General features: G+C 35.1%; 1 protein-coding gene across 2 annotated transcripts in view; it reads left to right on the top strand.

Moving 5' to 3' along the window:
• Positions 1-20,249, top strand: part of bark (C-type lectin domain-containing protein bark beetle) — a 63,689-nt gene extending 43,440 nt beyond the window's left edge. The window contains exons 2-14 of one of the 2 annotated variants that reach the window (XM_089635941.1): positions 2,188-2,351; positions 2,892-9,112; positions 9,198-9,409; positions 10,084-10,219; positions 10,843-11,062; positions 12,343-12,468; positions 13,254-13,283; positions 14,837-15,095; positions 15,214-15,415; positions 15,538-15,670; positions 15,765-15,882; positions 16,139-16,796; positions 17,634-20,249. In XM_089635941.1, the coding sequence (XP_089492067.1) occupies positions 2,188-2,351; positions 2,892-9,112; positions 9,198-9,409; positions 10,084-10,219; positions 10,843-11,062; positions 12,343-12,468; positions 13,254-13,283; positions 14,837-15,095; positions 15,214-15,415; positions 15,538-15,670; positions 15,765-15,882; positions 16,139-16,796; positions 17,634-17,935 (8,781 nt within the window). In that variant the 3' untranslated portion in view covers positions 17,936-20,249. The remainder of the gene's footprint in view (positions 1-2,187; positions 2,352-2,891; positions 9,113-9,197; positions 9,410-10,083; positions 10,220-10,842; positions 11,063-12,342; positions 12,469-13,253; positions 13,284-14,836; positions 15,096-15,213; positions 15,416-15,537; positions 15,671-15,764; positions 15,883-16,138; positions 16,797-17,633) is intronic. The other variant, XM_089635942.1, reaches the window with a different exon arrangement.
• Positions 20,250-20,533: the final 284 nt, after the last annotated feature.

Raw genomic sequence — 20,533 nt, 5'->3', positions numbered from 1 at the left:
ATTTTCACCCCCTTTACCATAATAATCTTTCACTCTTCTTCAAGGTATTATTTGCTAACTACGTAATTTATGTGAGTGAAAATAATGAATGCACGGAAAAGTATCCAAGATACGCACCATGCACCGTAGGTATTTCTAGAAATTTATAGGGTATTAGTTTAACAGTAAGATAGGTACTTCGTTTCTAAATATAGGTAACATCATTTTTAAATGAAAATAGGCTTAGTTCCTACTGGGATGTCATTTATTCAGTTCTTACCTCTCCCTAACCATCACTTTGCTGGAAAAGAAGTTGAAATTTGGAAGAATGGCTAGAAAATAGTGGAAATTCGAGTGCTTTTGTTTTTAAAATAGATGAAGGATTGGGACCATTGGGACTACCTTGGATCAAGTTGTTGGTGTTTTTCGTGTACATAATTTCGTTGAACAGTAAAAAAAAGAATGTTGAATATATACCTAATATCGTTTTAAGTACTCATTCGTTTTGTTGTGGCGATAATTACCTCGAGGCATCACGGTGCAACTACATATATTGTGATTGTGTTGTGTGCTCCTTCGCAGAGATGTAGTGGTAAGTGATTGGTCATCCCGTTTTCTTCTTCATTATTTACAGTCCACTTTATAAGTCCATTTTAAGTGCAGCTGAAGCTGTAATTCGTAAACAGTTGTTGAGGACGCAACATTAACAACAGTGGAATTTAAAAAAAGTAAGACGTGCGTTATGTGCGGATCTGTACAGTCAAGGTGAGTTAATATAATATAGCTTATCTGTTCACGATGCAAGAGTGCACTTGCTAACTGCAACTTGACTGCTGTCTTATGGGGCTATGTGCTTCGTGTTATGGGCGGTTGAGACGTGTGTAGGATGCATGACTGATGACTCGGCAGATGAAGATAGGATCACCGATTGCTTGCATGATAAAAACAAAGTACCTATTTTCAACAGAAAATTGCTAAATAATATTTATTATACACCCCTTACTTGAAATAAAAAGTAGGTAGGTACCTGCATCTTTTTTTAGATTTTTCATCATAATATATTATATATCTGTGCACTTTATTGAACAGTTCAAATTGACCACAAAAATGGCGTAAGTACATTCGACGGTTACTGATGGAAATTAGTTTTTCAAATATCTAAATTCTTTCTTGAACAGATAATCTGTTTCATTGGTTGTCTGTAGCCCATGAGGTGAAAGGTGTTAAAGTGAATTGACGATTAAATATATATACGATATTTATTTAGTCTTTTGTTCCATGAACCATTATAAGTATGAAACCGCGCACAACGCATTCCACTAACATCATTCATCGATACCTACTGCCCTACTGCAAGTAGTAGGCCATATAAAAAAACACAAGAAATGTCACAAGAAAAACTCTGCATAAATTTAAAATTCAGAAATTGAATCCATCGGTACAAATTCAAAATCAAATGGAATGGCGGTAGCTCTACACAGGAGACCCTAAAGGAAAAAAAAACTTGGGATTATATCATCTTTTAGAATGCTGTGTGGAGGGTCATTTTAGGGAAAGCAACAAGAGGAAGTTTTGGGAAGGAAAAAGGTATGAGTGGTGGGTAAGAATCTGTGGGTAGAAGTGAATTTATCCAGGAGTGACGGACTTATGAATCCATCCCTCCCACGACCCACTGCGGTGTAAGGCGATGGGTCGCTAGAATCCGGCTGGAGAGGTCAAAAGGTCTCCCTCAACCGTCTCTCCCGATCCGACCTGCCACGCAATAGGTGGGCAAACGCATCCGCCATCAAAGCCTAGAGCCTAGACAAACCCTACCCCATGAACCCGGGCACCCCTTCTAAGTCACCAAACGTAGCAGACCTCTCGGGGTGACCTATGGCAGGGGTGTTGGTTATACAATAAATGGTTCTATGGGCAAATAATCTCAATTCCCATATTGAGATTATTTATGATGTCAGGCAGTGTAAAAGAGACAGAGCGCTGTATTTTCATTAGCTCTCTTAGGGTTAGTAAGCAAAAGTACATTTTTATAATTTAGAGGTGTTTTTGCCGGTCTGGTAGTCTGTGCAGTTTATAACCAATCTGCGTGGCCCTGCTGGCTATTAGTCAGCACGCTTCCATGCTCTTTCTATCTACCTACATGTGGATCACACTTGTATGGAATACCTGCTCTGTGAAATGAACCGAGTGTTTGTGTTTGAATTCCAGGGCAGCGAGCAGAGCCGTATAGTGTTGACGAGCGCGGAGCCCCCCGAGCAGCCGGCCAAGGAGGTGCCAGACCTGCGCCTGGTGGACGGGCCCTCCATTCTGGCCGGCCGCGTGCAGCTTTTACATAAGGGCGAGTGGCGCTCCGTCTGCACCAATTCTAGGAAGTAAGAAAACACTTATCTATTGAATATTTCAAAGCTCCATAACTCACAAATGATGTTGCAATCTAAAATTCATGTTGTTTTGATATCGGAAAATGAAATTGTAAAAGTTATACATATATATTTCATGATGGCATACTTTTTCCTGCTTCACAAAATCAGTTTAGCCCTGAGGGAAATTATTTTCCTTTGTCATCTTTGGGGATGCTGTGTAGAGGGTCTCTTTGAGGAGAGGAATGAGTGAAAAATGATTTTGAAGAGACCCATCTTGTAGGAGGGGGGAACACAAAGGATGGCAAATCCTTCACTGCCGAGCTTTTGAACTCAGGAATGAGTCGTAGAAACGACCCATTCTCGTGGGACAAATGTCAACTGTTTGACAATAATACCTAAAATATACATTATTATACTGTTTTAGAAGAACTTGGCTTTGGGTGCGCCCAACATAATTTAAATACTGATAAAATCTATAAATTTCTCCATTGTAACTATGCATTATTAATTGTAAAATAAAAAAATAAAATAAGATTTAAAATATTTCAGTTGGACCCGACACGACATGGAGACTGCTTGTCGACAGCTCGGCTTCCACGGAGGAGAGTTCTTCAACTGGGTGGACAGGATACCTGGGAGGAAACCTCGCCTGCTGTACGAGGAACCTAAATGCAAAGGAACTGAGACTGAAATAACACAATGTAACTGGAGCTCCCGCCAACTAGGCTCGGGCGTCTGCGATTACCACCCCGACCTGGGAATTCAATGTCTGCCTATTCATGAAAATGGCAATCGCATTCAAACCACTAAATACTGGAGAGGCATTCGCTTCGAAAAAGCACAATTTGAGAGGATCCTCACTATGTCCAATACTTTATATGTTCCAACATCCATGTCGAGGTTAACCAACATCGTTATAAAATACGCCGGAGTGGGCAGAAATAACAATGCCACCGGCGCTTTGGATGTGATTGGTGTGCCGCCCGTTGTAGAGGACTTAGAAATAACCAATTCAGCTTACAATGGTATAAATATAACGACTCCCAATGCTCCAGTATCTATTGTCAATTGCACAATAAGGAATAACAGAGGATATGGCATATTTATTAATTCATCCTATGGTTTGTCCCACTTAGATAACTGTGTGATTAACGAAAATGGCGGTGATGGAGTTAAATATGTAGTGCACGAGATTAACCCGAATGAGAAACACGACAGAACAGATATTTACGACTTCTGTACTCTTCCCACAACTGCCAGTCAGACATTCCCTATACAAATGTTTATTGAACAATCTAAATATTCTAATTCGGAAAGAGATTGTAACAAGTATTTCTATACTCGACCGGGGCACGTGCTCACACTGCATTTTATCAAACTCTTGACGGATAGAAATGAATCATCCGTGATTACTGTTTATGACGGAAGTTCGATGAATGACAAATTGCTCGCTTCGTTTAAGTTAAAGAATAACACAAGACCTCAAACTATTACTACTACAAGGAACATGATCTTTATTAAATATAAAGCTGAAACTAAAACTGAAATTGTTGGGTTTTTAAGACTCACATCAGGTCTCAGTAAAACATATGACTTAAACGTCAGCAACAGTGCAATCGCCGACAACAACGGAAGAGGAATAGCCATTGAAAACCTTCGGTCACAAGTTCACGTCCACAAAAGCTCAATCTCTAACAATAACCACGTGGCTGGGCTTCATGTGGTCAGTGGAGTAGGAGATGTTAATGTAACTCACAGTCGAATATCATTTAATAAAGGAGACGGTATAAATATCACATACTCTGGTGGAAACAGAAATGTCTCCTTTACTACTTTGAGCTCCAACTTGGGCAATGGTATGGCCGTTTGGTTAAATGATAGCCGAGAAACAGAATATATTCATTTTAATCAGTCGACAGTCGTGCAATATTCAGAGATATTTAAAAACCTTCAGATTGGAATACTTCATGGAAATTATTGTGGCGATAGTTGGGTGAATGTCACCTCCAACTGGTTTAACAATAGCTTGGAAGATGCTGTAGAAATATCTACCTGCTGGAGGAATGACCAAAATAATCATCATCTGAATCTTCAAATTGGTCATAATAAATTTATACAAAGTCAAAAGTTGTCAATTAAAATTCATCCAGCATTGAACGTGAATGGCCGCATTGAATATAATCACTTTGAAGGCGGTAGATTTGGAGGGATATTTATTAAGAATCAAATTGAAAACAGAGTTTACGATGAGTTTGATCCCCTCCCAGTGAATATTCTGATTCAGCACAATCACTTCTACTTCAACAGGGGAGTGTTTGTGGTCAATCTTGGTCTATCACCGTACAGTCACAATCAGAAAATACTTTTCACAAGAAACTTTTTGAAAGAAAACAGGATCAGGGAACCCTTTGAAACACCGGACAAACCTACATCTAGCCTCATCCCGCGTAGCCGAGTGGCGGCCGCTGTCGTAGTGTCTTCCAGTAATGTTGAAATCTTCCGTAACATATTACACAATTCTGAATCAAATTATGAAATTGGATCACATCTCGAGGACCAAAGTAAAATCATAAACTGTACATTCAACTGGCTAGGATTCTCTGAAGAGAGCAAAATATTTGAGAGAATTTTTCATCGCAAAGACAGATATAATCTTGCAAAGATAGAATATTTACCCTACTTGCTACACAACAGTAATCCAGCAGCCACACAAATAAACTACAATGCAATGTTTGTGCCACAGTTCTACATCCAGGGAACCAATACTGTGGGAGGCGAGGTAGACGGCACTGAGGTCTTGAAGCCAGGAGAATATACCGTGGAGAGAGATATTAACATCAGGCCCGGAGGAAAGCTTATTCTTCAGCCGGGGGTCAAATTAAACTTCCCTCCGGCCATCGGAATCATGATAGCTGGCAAACTGGATGCTCGTGGTAATTCTCCCAAAGACATCACCTTCACACTTAAGCAAGAATTACTAATGGTAAATAACGACACTTATGAAACTGACACGGAGAAATACGATACTGAGACACCTATTATAGAAATCGAACCCCTGGTGCCAGTAAGATTATTGGGAGGTAAAACTTCAAACGAAGGCCGCTTACAAGTACGCATCAATTCTAACTGGGGAACAGTCTGCAATTACAAATGGAACATTATTAATGCTGCTCTAGTTTGCCATCAGCTGGGTTTAGTTTTGAACCCAGATGATTGGTTTGTGGAAAGAAATCAAATCCCAAACGCTGGCACTTCGGAAAATATTATAATGTCTAATGTGGAGTGTACCGAATTCGATAATGATATCACGCTTTGTAAATCTGAACATGTCGAAGAGTTTGAAAATTCATGCACCCATGATCTGGATGTAGGAGTTAAATGCTACGATCTATCTTGGGCAGGCCTGAGATTTGGAGTATTAGCGGAGCGGTCAGACCTACAGTTTATAAACATAGAGAAGGCTGGATTGTTAGATTATGCCACCAACAGTTTTAAACCTGCGCTGCAAATAGATTTCGCTCGACATAGCTTAGAGAGTGTACGGGTATCGGACAATTTGCAGGATGGTCTGGGAATTCTATATTCCGATCTGTATGGAGCAGATGCTATTAACATTGTTAAAAATTCAGAATTCTCAAATAACAAGGGGAACGGTATTAGTTTCAAGCAATTGGGATTGAAAATCTACGGTTCAACTATTGAAAATAATTATCTGGCTGGAATAAACCATGATCAGCACATTTCTGGAATGCAACAGAGAGAACTTGCCGGTTGGTTTAACATGGCACCGGATTTTAATATTGCAGATTCAAACTACCATCCTATCATTTTCCCAGAATATGCTACTGACATATCATTAGAAAATGGAGAAACACGTTACATTGTAACATCTAAATTGCTAGGAGCACCAAACAAAAAAGTTTACAATGTTAAATGCCACCCTGGGTATGTGATTGGAATTCAGCTATTAAATCCTATTCACAACTATTCCACGGAGAGAATCTGCATCTATGATTCTCCCAACATGAACTATGGCAGCGAGGAGTGGTGCCTGAAGAGAGATTTATCTGTCTTCCCAACCACAAGTAGCAGCTATGGAATTGTCATCGACTATGATAGTGGAAACAATGCGCTCGGTGGAGTTGTGTTGATAGTGAGTGCAGTTAATGCACCTATTCAAGATGTTAAAAGGAAAATTGTAAAAGGAGCCATTCCAATGCTAACGATTACATCCACCAAAATTAAAGGAAATGCTCAAGGTGTCAAGTCTTCTTACTACAATAGATATCTCAATGAAATAGGCGATCATTTCTTAAGAAAGGCAAATGAAACAATCAAAATTATCAACTGTGAAATATCTCATAACCTCGGAGAGGCCGTTTTCATCCATACTCCATTCTGGGACATACACGAGAGCAACATGTCTGAAATAACTATTATGATAAATAACACTTTGATAACTGACAACGGAAGGGGCATCTTGCAGTTTGCCAGGGATTTGAGGAGCTCTAACAACTTGTACCACTATATATTGCAAGATAACTCTATTGAAAGAAATCATCGTGGAGGATTTGAAATCAGCTTGCCGTACGTCTGGCAATACAATGAAAACTTTACGCACTCAGTTTATATGAATAATAACACATGGCGTTATAATGAAATTTATGAGTTTATTGTTGATGGTCACTACGCATCAGTCAATATTACCGATAATATTTTCTCAGACAATGTGTGTAAGAATGGTCTCATTTCTATAAGGGGAATGGAAAAGCAAATGAAGATAAAGAGAAATAAACTTGAGCGTAATAATGGAAAATTTATCATCGAATTTAAAGCCGACAGTCAAAGTGAAATAGTTGGAGAAGTAAAAGCCACATTTGCTTACAACGAAATTAAGTATAATAAATTTGTGGCCATTTTCAGGAGAGGTTTTCTTCAGACAACCGGGGAACCAACATTTGTGGTTGGATTCAGTGGAATTCAGAAGGTTAAAGTGAATAGAAATCTCTTTGCTAATAATGCTTTAGATTATAATCTGGTGGCTGGAATAAAAACTGCCAAAATAAATAATCAGCTCGATGTTTCTGAGAACTGGTGGGGCTACAACGACGAGACTTTGATTAAAAAAGGTATTTTTGATTTCGACGATTGGAACAATCACGCAGTTGCCAACTTCCGGCCATACCTTACAGAAGATTCTCTGCAATCTAGTTTATCAGTTTCCTTTGAAGAATCGACCACACCTGATTTAGAAGACTTGGGTGGGCGCCTCCTTGAGAATGTGATTCTACATAGAAAGGACACTCCATACCTCATAAAGTCAGATATAACAGTAATGCCAGGAGTTACACTGACTATTTCCCCAGGAGTGGTCATGGAGTTTATGCCAAACGTTGGAATCCTCGTTCTGGGAACTTTAAATGCTCAGGGCGTTAAGGGGTATGAAATTCAGATGAGACCCTTCTCGGGAAGCTTGGAAAATAACCATAAAGAAAGAAGAAATGCGCAAAACTATCATAGATATGAAAAAGCAGAAAAACTGAAACGTGATTTAGAAGAAATGATGGCTTTAGACTCGATAAGATTATGCACTGGAAGAAACTGTTCAATAAATGATCGCTTAATTAATCAGACCAACGAAGGATTCTTGGAGTATTATAATCGCACCACTCTGCAGTGGGTGCCAATGTGCGATCATAGGTTTACAGAACGTAACGCACAAGTAGTTTGCAAGGAGCTCGGCTTTGACCCCATCAACGTCTACTTTGATTATGACCGACGAATAGAATTTCACAGCAATTCACTATCCAGAGTGTGGTCGTGGCCCGAGCCCCTACAGTGCAAGGGAACAGAAGATCACTACGAGGACTGCCCCATTAGATTAAATGGCCAGCTGTATGGACATAGGCACGAGTGCAAATGGGATTCCGATTTCGTGTTCATTCACTGCGGAACCAGAAATATGGATGCATCGAAGAATTATTGGGGAGGAGTACGATTTGCTCATAAAGATTTCGAGTACAATCTATACGAACACAGAATTCACGATATTCACACTCACGAGACAGTAAGAAAAGTTGAAAGTATAATGGAATATGTAAACATTACCGGTGCTGGCATACTGCACAGTGAAAAGTCTCCTGCTGTACAAAGCATTTTAAAAAGTCCAAGGATAAACTTTGTTAACATATCTCAATCCGCATCTCACGGAATCAACTTGATTTCACCTAGTGACACCATTAACCTCATGTTCAATGAGGTCCACGACTCGTTGGGAGTCGGAATGAGTATTGTTTCTCTGACGGGAGAAGGACGGGAGTCGGATGAATCCAGTTTTTCTCCGCTGAAATCCCTAAACTTGCCTTATCACCTGTTCTCCGTGATAGACATCTGCGATACCACCAAAGAGATCACCATTGAAGAGAGAGTCCTCATTTACTTCAAGTACGACAACAATCCGGTTAATTGTGTTAAAATATTTAACAGCCAGTACAGAGTCAAACCATTTGGTTTTAGATTGATTCAATTCAATTTGTTTAACCATACACAAACATACGGAAAACGAGATTCAATCACTCTTTATGATGGGGATATATACAATGTATCGGCACCGATTATAACTCACTTGGAAAATGGTTCTCCTAATGAAAAGAAGTTATTTAAAACAACTGGTCCAAGTCTCAGCATACGACTGTTTGCTAATGGTGCCTCGGCTAAACATGGATTTTTCGCCGAAGTTGTAACACTTCCTATTTCTGCTATCGGATTCAGTAAGTGAAAAGCGAATCTGATTTTTCATGATGATTCAACATTATGATTTACAAAATAGATCAAAATATATTTTATTTATTTCAGATCGTGATGTTCAGCACAATATATCTCAGAGCACTTTCAACAGAAACAATGAAGGCGCATTGAGCTATTACTCCGCCGGAGAGGTTAATCCCATTATTACGGTAGAAAAGAATCAGTTTACTGATAATTGTAATAAACTATATGGAAACTTTACGACGTGTGAATCAAGCATCGACATGGACATTCAAAATACGCAAACATTTTACTTTAGGGTGAGTTAAATTATTGAAAATATCCATAAGGAATAAACAGATCATGCAATATCTAGTAAATATGGTAAATATTGACAACCTTTGAAGGTTAATAACTAAAAAAAAAAATTTATCGAAGGAAGCAAACACTTTGTGATGTGACATTATATATCAAATGAAAAATACACTTTGTAAAACACCACTTTTATTTTGAATTAATATTAACAGCCAACCAGGTTTCGCTTAGCTCAAGCTTCATCAGACTGATGAAGCTTGAGCTAAGCGAAACCTGGTTGGCTGTTAATATTAATTCAAAATAAAAGTGGTGTTTTACAAAGTGTATTTTTAATTTGATATAAAAAAATATATTTATTTAATATCCAAGATGTCACAATACATATACAAGCTTTAGCCGATACTAGAAATTTATATATTTTTATATAACTATTTATTATATACAAAAAGTATAAAATGAATACAAGCTCTACAAGGATATAAAAGTAGAAGATACAAGTACATACGAAGTATAATATTTAAGTACAAGTAGACTCGGTTAAATTAATATTGATTCAGAAGATATGGTAGTATAGCCATCTTGTACCATGCAGTTAAATAAATCCACCACATCTGTGTATCTATTACTAACTTCGTCAAATCTAGGTACTACAGAGTGTTTGAAATGCTTTAATTTTCAGGGTAATCTAGTACAAAACAATGTGGGAGGACTTTCACTAAGAGCTGACTCGAGAGGTTCTGCAACATCGCTAAAGGGATGGATTCATAATAATTTATTCTTTGAAAATCAACATTTACCGGCACTAAAAATCGAAGGTAAGTCTGTTATAACAAGATAAATCTGTTATTAGCTCAATATAAAAGATTCAAAATATGTATAAATCATTGATGTATTATGTATTTAGTCTATGGTATGGTATGGTATATATTTCTTTTTAGACTTTTTTTCTAGATGTTTAAAAGCTCCATAATTCATTATGGAAATTACAATCAAAGCTAACAAATTATAAAACATAGTAGCTTTGACCTGTAAATTCCAAACAGATCAATGTTGTCAAATTTTTATAACCCAAGTGCCCACCTTTCAAAAGCATTTAGCTGGATATACAGTGACACCCATGTATAACGTTCCCACATAAGAAGTTTTGTTTTTATTTTTTATTTTGTTTTATTTGGAAAACCAACAGTTATAATATTTTGTAAAGTGTAGCAGTATAAGTAATATAAAATACAACCAATAATGGGTTTCCACTGATGGATCTTAATTATTTAGTTAATAATAGTTATTTGGGTCACTTGAAGGATCTAATTTATCCCACATAGTAATGTTTTCCCATGCAAGAAGTTTTTTCTGGTCCCTTGTAAAATCTTGAGGATTAACCTATTTTCTAATTTACGGTAAAGATTACAGTTTTTATTTGATTTTTCTTATTTTCCAGGCCGTCAATCTTCCCCTTACCAAGAAGTGATCATCTACCGCAATTACTTCACCCGGAACAGGACACCTTTCAAAGATGTCATAGTCCTAAGACAAGTGGTATCGAATTTCACAATGAACTATGTACACGAGAACACTGGTCTGAGGATTCTGCAGGTCTCTGGGTTTGACAGAGTGCGACTGCCTATTTACCAGACCACATCGCATAACGGCTTCTACAAGTAAGATAGAAAACAATACATTATATCAGAATGCCTTAGCACAAAGTTGCTATCTATGTAATCCACATAGAAAATAGCTCATTTTTAAATTTTGAAAGCAAGTTGTTACATTAGCAAATGGAATGAATCAATAATATCACCACCATCTTTATTAATACAGGCCATGCTGTAGAAAATGCACTGATAGTTGTTAAAAATACCTGTTTTCGGACTTCTTGCACTGGGCTTAGTACAAGTACTAGTACACAAAGATGGCGGTGATAATATGTATTTTTAATCTCCTTATCCATTCGAGCGATAGGTGATTTATCAAAAATGAATTTATTTTGAACTTCCCGCTCTCAGTAGTAATATATGTTTATTAGATAGCTAGCTAACTTCTATCGAATACCAAAAGATGTCACTATGAACTGAAGTTGGTCTCATTTAATATTGTATATAATTTAAAATTGTTTTATAAAAAATTAACATCTGTTTACATGTTAAAAATTTGCGTTTTTGATATCTGTGACTGTAGAGATTTCCAGTAGACCATAGACAACATACAGAAATAGTAATATTTGATATTGCCGCAAATAAGTACAAGTTAGGGCAATTTCATCAAAAATATGAGATAAATGGTGAAATTCAGGCAGTTAGCTTTACCACAGTAAGCGGTTTATGTGTTTTCGGGTATTCAGAGGTGTGATTTTAGGAAAGCAAAACTGAACGCCCGAAAATCTCTTTCGCTCGAGTGGTTATTGAATAACTATTACATTATTTTTACCAACATGAGCCCAATTACATGGCTTTTGTACAGATACCTGATACTACGAATTGTTCATATTTACAATGTTAGAATAGTATTAGAACATGTACACAGGTAAGGAAACATAATAGCGTAGTTTCATGTTATTGAATTTATAATGATAGTACATACATAGAATAATAGAGCAAGTAGTAAGTTTTTAAAAATATAATAAATGTTAAAGATAGTAAGTAATAAAAATAATAGGTCATTAGCTTTGTGTTACCATTAGCAAGTTTTGTGCACGCATTCATTAAGAAATATTGTCATTTTCCCATTCACGAACCATGTTTGTCATAAGATATACATATCAAATATGATTTAAGATTTTCACGGCCAAAAGTATTTTTGTTATTTGTTATTGGGGTGCTATGCTGTGTTGTGCTAAATAAAGAAAAAAAAGATATACATATATTTATTCAAACAATGATTCTTGTTTTGTATAGAATGTAGTGCATTATTTTTTGTATTAATGGTATTTGTTGTTCTTTAGGAATTATGCCTTGGACAGGGAAGGCCGTGCAACGGTAGTTGCTGGCACAGCGGGACAGCATTATGTGGACAATATATTCTTCAATCCGGATAACGACTATGAAATGATCACTGTCAATCAATCTTTGTAAGTACCATCCATACCTACTAGAAAAATAAATAACAATGATATGTTTAAATATTTTTTATTAATAGTACGTAGTAGGAAAATTTGGTATATTTACATTTTGAAAAATAAGGATTAAGGTGGTAATTTATTGATAGTTATCTGTAGCCATATTGAAATATATTAAAAAAATGTGATTCATTTATTAAAAAGTAGATTCGACTAGACATTTTTAGCTGTGTGGTTTTAGTACATAATAGTTACCTCTTAACCCCTATCAATTAGTTCACAGATTGTGGAATATATAATATCTTGCCTAGTCAAGAATTTTTAAAATAATAAAAGGCAACCTCCATAGTGTAGTGGTCTAAGGAGAAATTTGAGGTTTTATTACAGAAACAATGCAAAATTACATTGATGTGGATTTATGTATTCATTTATTTTTTATTTTTTATAAAAACATACATTACAATAGAATACTCTGCCGCACATCTCACTTGGGAATTTCTGTGTCGAGATGAGCAGCTTTACAATTATATTTAACCAAATAAGTGAAGTACATACCTACATACATAGATGGATTATATCAAATATGGGATTTCAACATTCAACTTGATTTAATAAGATCAGTCTGGGTGTTGTGATATTGTTTAGTTTTTTTAAGAACATATAATATCTGATGGTATAAAAATAATAATTAAATGTTTTTTAAATGCTAGTTATTTTTATGGGTGACCGTATATTTATTTAACACTATTTTATTTACTTTGCATGTATTGCTTCCGCATGTCTTCATCGCCTTCTAGATTTTTCGAAAGTAATCCAAACAAATTCAGGTACGTCATTGAAATCATATACATCTCCATTTTATTCTAAGTGAAATCTAGATCTATTGCTAACAAAGTGATCAATTAATTCGATTAATTACAAGGAATGCAGAATTAATCTTATGAAAACGTTATTATCACCAAACTGTCAACAATAAATCCAGATTTCACTACATAAAATAATAACATACATATCTATGTGCAAGATCCATCTCCCTAAGCTTTTAACAACCTCCATATTTTAAATACTGGTCTAAGCATTTGGATTTGAGACGGGAGGTTACATGTTCGATACCCGTACAGTGCAATGAAATAATTTCTTGTGCTTTTAATATATAAAAATTTATAGCCATTAATTTGTTTTTAAGGGTTTATTTTACAATGATATACTGAAAAAATTTTAAACTTTTTTCAATCTATTTTATTTTTTTACCGTTGCCGGTTTCAGCTTATCATAGCTATATTCAGATTTGTACAATTATTCCTTAAACGTTTTATAAACACATCCATCCCTGTGAACCCCACATCCTCCCTCAAATGTTGTATATATGTAATCCATAGTTTAAGGAACAATTGCACCAGATGGCTACAAAAAGCTGACATAAGAGGAAAAAAAAATTTAAATTGTTTCAATATATCATTATAATGGAATTCCACCACGAATTATAAGAATTAAAATAATATACATTTGTTACCTATGTTTTATAATCTGTCATCGGTGATATGTAGAATCAAAACCTGTAGCGATTATAAAAAATAAATGACAAATAATGTATATTGAGAAATAAATAAACTCTTCAAAACAAAAAATTCATGTAATTTACGTTGATTGTCTATTATAAGCATTGCCTGGTCTGGGTGTTTGATGAACCTTAAAATATAAGCTGTACTAGTCCCAATGAGAGGTTTTACGTGACGTCAGCATTCTTGCATCTTCAATCTTTTTCGTTTTCACTCACGTTGTGTGTGAAGGAAGAGGACGATCATTGATGATGACGATGTACAAACTCCCGTTGGGACTAAGAGCTTTTGTAAGGTACATTGACCGGTAAATGGCTGAATTGGCATCGCGTTTGGGTCCCACCCAGGCATCATTAGTTCAATTCACGTTATTAAGTCCTCCATCATGACACAAACAGCATTTTCCGCTTGCTGTGGTGGTATTGGAAGATTTTCAAATATTGTCAGGTTATTCGTAACCCGGGAATGTTTGTCTTTCTTTTCAAAAATTTAATTTAATTTGAACTTAAAACCAAGAACAAACATGATTTCAAGAGAAAGCATGTTGGGATTTCGCAGTATAAAGGATGTACAAACTAACTTACCGAGGAGATGGAAATGTTGTTCAGCATCCCTTCAATGCTTACCAATAAATTGAAAAATAATTACTAACTACTTGCATAATTTAAACAACACAATTAATAAAAACATTCAACCAAACTTAATTCCATATCATTCATTTGCCTGTAATTATTGGCAGATTGTCTCATCATTAATTTACTAAAATAATATTTTATCTTAAAGTTATTTCCATTTGTAATATTTATAAATAATTTCAACAGCAATTTGGACCTTTGGAGAACAAGGATCGATGCTGCCCATAACTATTGGGGATATAATGAAACATGGGCAGTGAGTGGCAGAATCCGAGATCGATCAGACGACTCCGAACTCCTCGAAGTTAATTTCCGACCATTCTACTTGAACAATAAGACTGTTCTGAATGGAAAATGTCCACCAGGATGGGACCTTGTTGGCGACACTTGTTATATTTACGTGGGTGCTCCGATGACATTTGATCAAGCTAGACGGTTTTGCAGTGTAAGTATTTTCAAAAATTGATTTTATAATAACCAATATATTTTTAATGTTTTCTTCTGAGTCGATAGATTCTGCTAAATTAACTGTTTTCTTAACTGAATGTTTTATTTAATTTCAGTCTGATAATGCATCTCTGCCCTACATCTCCAGCAACTACGTGTCCTTATTCCAATTTCTTCGAAAGCAAAACCAATGGCACCAATACAGCGACAAAGTGTGGATTCAACACATCGACTACATTAGTCAGTGTACTGTGTTTGTTTACCAATCTATAGAGATAGATCAATGCGGCCAGAAGAACACATTCGTTTGCGAAATAGGTAAGTCTAATTATCGCGTTGTAACAATGTCTGATGAATTTGACAAAGATTTAATTTTTCCGTTGCCTTTAATTTATTACTATGCCTAATGTATCTAATGCTCTCCTTATTAATTATTTCAGATCCCAAAGTGTTGATAGACCCGCTGTCTTGGAAGGATGATGTGGTGACGGTAGCGGTTATAGGAGTATTTTCGCTTGCTCTATTATTTGTCTTGGCCGCAATTATTTGTTGGTACTCTAAATCAAAACACAGGTAAATAAAATATAATATAAATTATATTAAAAAATATACATTGTAATTTATATTACCTGAATATGTTATTATAATTTGAATTGATCATTTTCAGGCACGTAGAACGCTTACAGCGACGAAATTCTATCAGGCAGTCAATGCACTCTGTGAGATCTATGGCAAGCGTTAATGGAGGATTCTCCGACCTCAGTTACAGAAGAAAGGGTCCTATGGTAAGTTTAATAACAAAATATTTACAATTTGTATGAGAGTATTTTATCGATTGTTCACCGAAATATCCTTAAAGTTATGAAAAATTTGTACCCATTGAATGCTGACGTATCTTTAAGAATTTCTGACATTAACACATTATGTTCGTGGGATTTTCACCCTCGGAATACTACGGAGGTATTAGGTTGCCGAAGCTCGGCGTTCCAAAGGTTAAAGGCAAAAAAAAAAATTAATATTTAAAAAATTTGAATGTTTCAGAGTGGCCGGTCAACTGACACCCTGACATTAACGAAGAACTCAGACTACAAGAAGATGATGTCATCCACCGCTTCAGTGGATTCCGTTGAGAAAAGTCAGTTTAACTCCTCTCTAGAAGACAATCAGAGCTACGATATATACGAGGCCCATAATCCCAACCCGATGCTGTTACCCAAACAACAATCCACTTTCAACAAAAAAGAGTCACCGAAATATTCCTCTCCGATAAACATGAATCCAGCTTTTGATTTGTCTTTTAAAAATGAAGGATTTAGAGACGTATCGACGTTGCCGAGCCATAATCCATCCGTCAATACTTTGCTGACCGAAGAAACTCCCATCATTCATCACAGGGAAGGGGCCTCCACCAGCAATAATAACCATTACAGCGAAGACGAACGCTTGACTCCTCACAGTGATTTCCAGTATTACAATTCTGACACGCTTCCATTGAGGGGACACATGGGGAAATCTGATGACACGTTAGATTTGAAAAAAGAAGTTGAACATGATAATAAGTACGGGCAATATGGTGCGCCCATGTTTGGAGAGCAACCTAAGCTCTCCTTCCTGAAAGAGTTAAAACATAGAATCCCCGAGCCTCCCGCCAATGTTTCTGCTTCACAATCCAGCTTTGGGCAACGAAAAAATATTGCCGGTAAATACATATTTTGTACATTCAAATATTTTGTATATTCAAATTGTCGGTATTGTTCCCTATTGCTAATCAAAACTCTTTTGACCAAAGGCCTGTGTGATGCCTACTTATCCACTGAAATATAAACTTTTCTTAATTTCAGCTTTTTAAATTACATTAGCACATGGTGGACATACTGTGCCTGTCTCGCTAGGAAATCATGCTAAACTAAAATTCTATTTTACAATTTATTAATGAGATTTATTGCAAAAAATTAAATAAGCGTGTGATGATGTATTGCCATGTACAAATGAAATGTATAGTATTTACTTATTCAATTGAGGAGCTAGTGGAATACACGACAACTTATGATAAAAATTTTAGTTTTGAGTAAAATACCTTTTTTGAAATGCACAGTATTTACTTGTAACGAGTGTTCTCCGTCTGTGTAAAACCTACATAACAATATGTACACAGTAGACAAAGAAGGGATTGGAGATACCAAAAAGGCGATGGGAGCAAAAACAGCTTGTGTGCGTTTAAATTTTTATTGCATCTAGCTTCTCAATCTTTAACTGTCACATTTTTTTAAGTAAAACTATTTTTACAAACAATCTACGAGAATAAATATAAAATCTGAGTAATTATTTGCATTGAATTTGTAATATGTATACATTCACATTGACTATTCTAGTTTGTGGATTGAATGGATGCATCTGTTTGCCATTGATTTACATTTTATGCTTTTTTATTTTTGTTGTGATTGCTTTTATGCATATTGTTACATATAGTATGTGCCCTATATAAACAAATACTCAGATGTGATAAATAAATTATAATGTTTTCTTTGGCTTCCAGGAAATAGTTTCTATGAAGACAATCTTCCCAGTCCCCCACACCCCCCGCATTATGAGTCCCTGCACCCGACCCCCCACAGCAATGGAGGGCACAGCCCTGGCCCTGAGCCCTATCCGAGCCACGGATATTCCCCCGAGAACAATGTCCCGAGGGGAATGCCCAAGAGCCGATCCAAGAGTGAGGCGTTATTGGAAACCAACTTTGACGTGGACGAACTGGAAGACGATATGGACCTACCTCAACCCATGACGGAAGCCAGCAGAAACAAAAGCAAAAGCCAGCCCTTAGAGACTTCTATGTAAATTATATAATATTGTGATTCATTATTGTGCCTTAATAGATTCCACTGTCAGCTGGCGATAGCCAAACAATGACAGTTTTTAAACAAAATAATCTAAAATTTGTTCATTATATTTAGAGGGAATTAGCACTATTTACTATGGCATCATTTGCATATGAGGAAGCTATTAAAAATAATTCCTTCGTAAACTGAAATGATTTTTTTAAATTTTATGACTGAATCAAACATGGTGAAGCGTAAGGTGCCCCGTATAAGACTGAGAAACTGTGCTTTTTAAAAAACCACATAATATAACTCAATAATGTACAGTCAATACAAATAATAGTGTAAGAAGCGATGGGTATAGGATGAAATGATTTTAGGGGTGTTTTAAAATCCTTTTATGTGTGTATTGTTAGAACTTTATTGATTAAGAAAATATACAACTGAGATGTGTTTTACTTCAATGTATACCTATATATTATATGTTTTATTATGCAAGTTTAAATAGTCTAAATAATTTTTGTACCAGTTATATTATTATAAACGAATGCTATTAATATTTTTTTGTAAAATTGAGGTGGACAAATCAAAGTGTTATGAAAAGTTATGACTAAGATTTTGATGGAATTAATTTTTAATCTTGAATATCTTCTGTTTTTATATTCTAAAAGCCGTTGAGCCTGTGAAGCTTTGGACTACAGTTCTTCAGTTGGTACCATGGCAAACTGTATGGTATTGGTATGCCTACTTCTTTATAAAAGTTCTGCAAGTGCATCATGTACAATGTACATCGTATAGAATTTTAATTTGTACATACACGGCGGCAAAAGGGTTATAATAATAATTTATATAGCACTGGATTGAATGTTGAGTTTTGTGTGAATTATGGAAACAATATATTGTTAGTGTTAATATGAACTGTACATTATGGTGCTTGAATAAGTTTATAGAAAAAAAGAAGTTTTCCACAAAAACCACAAGGTTTGTTTATTTATAATATCATAACCACAAACATCAGAATAAAGGAATAATAATGATATAGTCAGTTAATTTTCACTATAATTTGTTGAAATTTTTCTATTATAAAAATATTTTGTGTGACGTGATTGTAATTAACTACGCAGAGAAATCGATAAAAAATCTTGTAATAAATTTTTAAGAACAAAAATATATTTTTGAGAAACTACGAGTATTTAGTATTATGCATAATATTGCAATATAAGAATGTGAACCGTCCTTTAAAAAGTTATTTTCAAATCTAAATACTTTGTCTCAAATTAATAATAATACGATGTAGGTACCTACCTAGACATTAAAAACTATTGATTTCCACATATTTACAAACCTATGAAAATCAGTTAGGTTAATAACAAAAAATATCCGAAAACTGGTTTTAATATTGCATTATTGCACTTCTTCGATAGCAGATGTATTACAATGTACAAATCAATAATTATCACAATGAAAAATAATTAATGTATGATCATCACAATAATATGAAAAATTATGGATATAAATAAAAATATATTAGTAGGACCACAACTTTTTTTTACAAAATAATAACTTTAATATTTAGGAGAAGTATTATGAAAATCCATATTTTAATTAAATATTATTTAATGCAAAATGATTAAATTGCCAAGAATGTTGTTGGTAATTTTTTTTTTCTTCAATGAAATATGATTTTAAATCTAGTCTAATCACTTGAAGAAAATTGCTAGTAGTTATTTTAACCTTCAGATCATGTATGAATTTGACAAAAATCTTTAATGTTGGTAAATAAAATTTTTAAAATGTGTTTAGTGGCAATTTTGATCTCACATTTTTGTACATTTTTATATTATAATAAATATCACTTTAAATATAATATCTGCATTTTATTATAAACTGGAAGGTACACCTGATTTAGAATTCTTTCTCTTTCAAATCTAAATACTGTTATCAGGAGATCTCGAAAAGAGAGCTGGTTGATCTCTGTGCTCACCAGAGATGTGCTTTATTTCAAATAAATCCATTTCAAATGGAAATGCAAAATGGGTATTTTCCATTTTGCATTTTAAATGCTTTTCTAAAAACCATTTTGCATTTTGCATTTTAAATGCTTTTCTCAATGCATTTTCCATTTTAAATGCTTTTTTGCAACATTGTTCCTACTATCTCCACTCATCTTTTTTTCATAAGCCCCAAATATCAGTCGGTCCTCAACCTTGCTATGAGAGATAATTTCCATTTGTCAAGTTGCTCCCTGGTAGGAGCCCTGGAAATTGAGTGATACCATTACAAAAAATACCGATTCAAATACTGAACATGGGGCCATGACGCTGTAATATTAAACGTTAGATAGCAGTTTCTATGTTTTTACGTTGGCAACATTAGTCCCGCCCAAATTTTTTGTGGTTTCATAATATGTAGTGGTGTTTTTGGATTTACCATCATGTAATATGTTTGTTCTACATTGATGTCCATTATTAAATGACAAAATTGTTTAAAAATTCTATAATTATTTTAATTGTTTGACCTGAGAAACCATTTTGCATTTTCAATGCATTTTGAAAATGGGTATTTTGCATTTTGCATTTGAAATGCTTTTCTAAAAACCTTTTTGCATTTTGCATTT

This window comes from Hesperophylax consimilis, chromosome 9 (assembly GCF_061612785.1).
Source record: "Hesperophylax consimilis isolate HC1 chromosome 9, BYU_Hcon_1.0, whole genome shotgun sequence".
Classification (NCBI taxonomy): Eukaryota; Metazoa; Arthropoda; class Insecta; order Trichoptera; family Limnephilidae; genus Hesperophylax; species Hesperophylax consimilis.
This window is presented reverse-complemented; position numbering and strand designations above follow the sequence as displayed.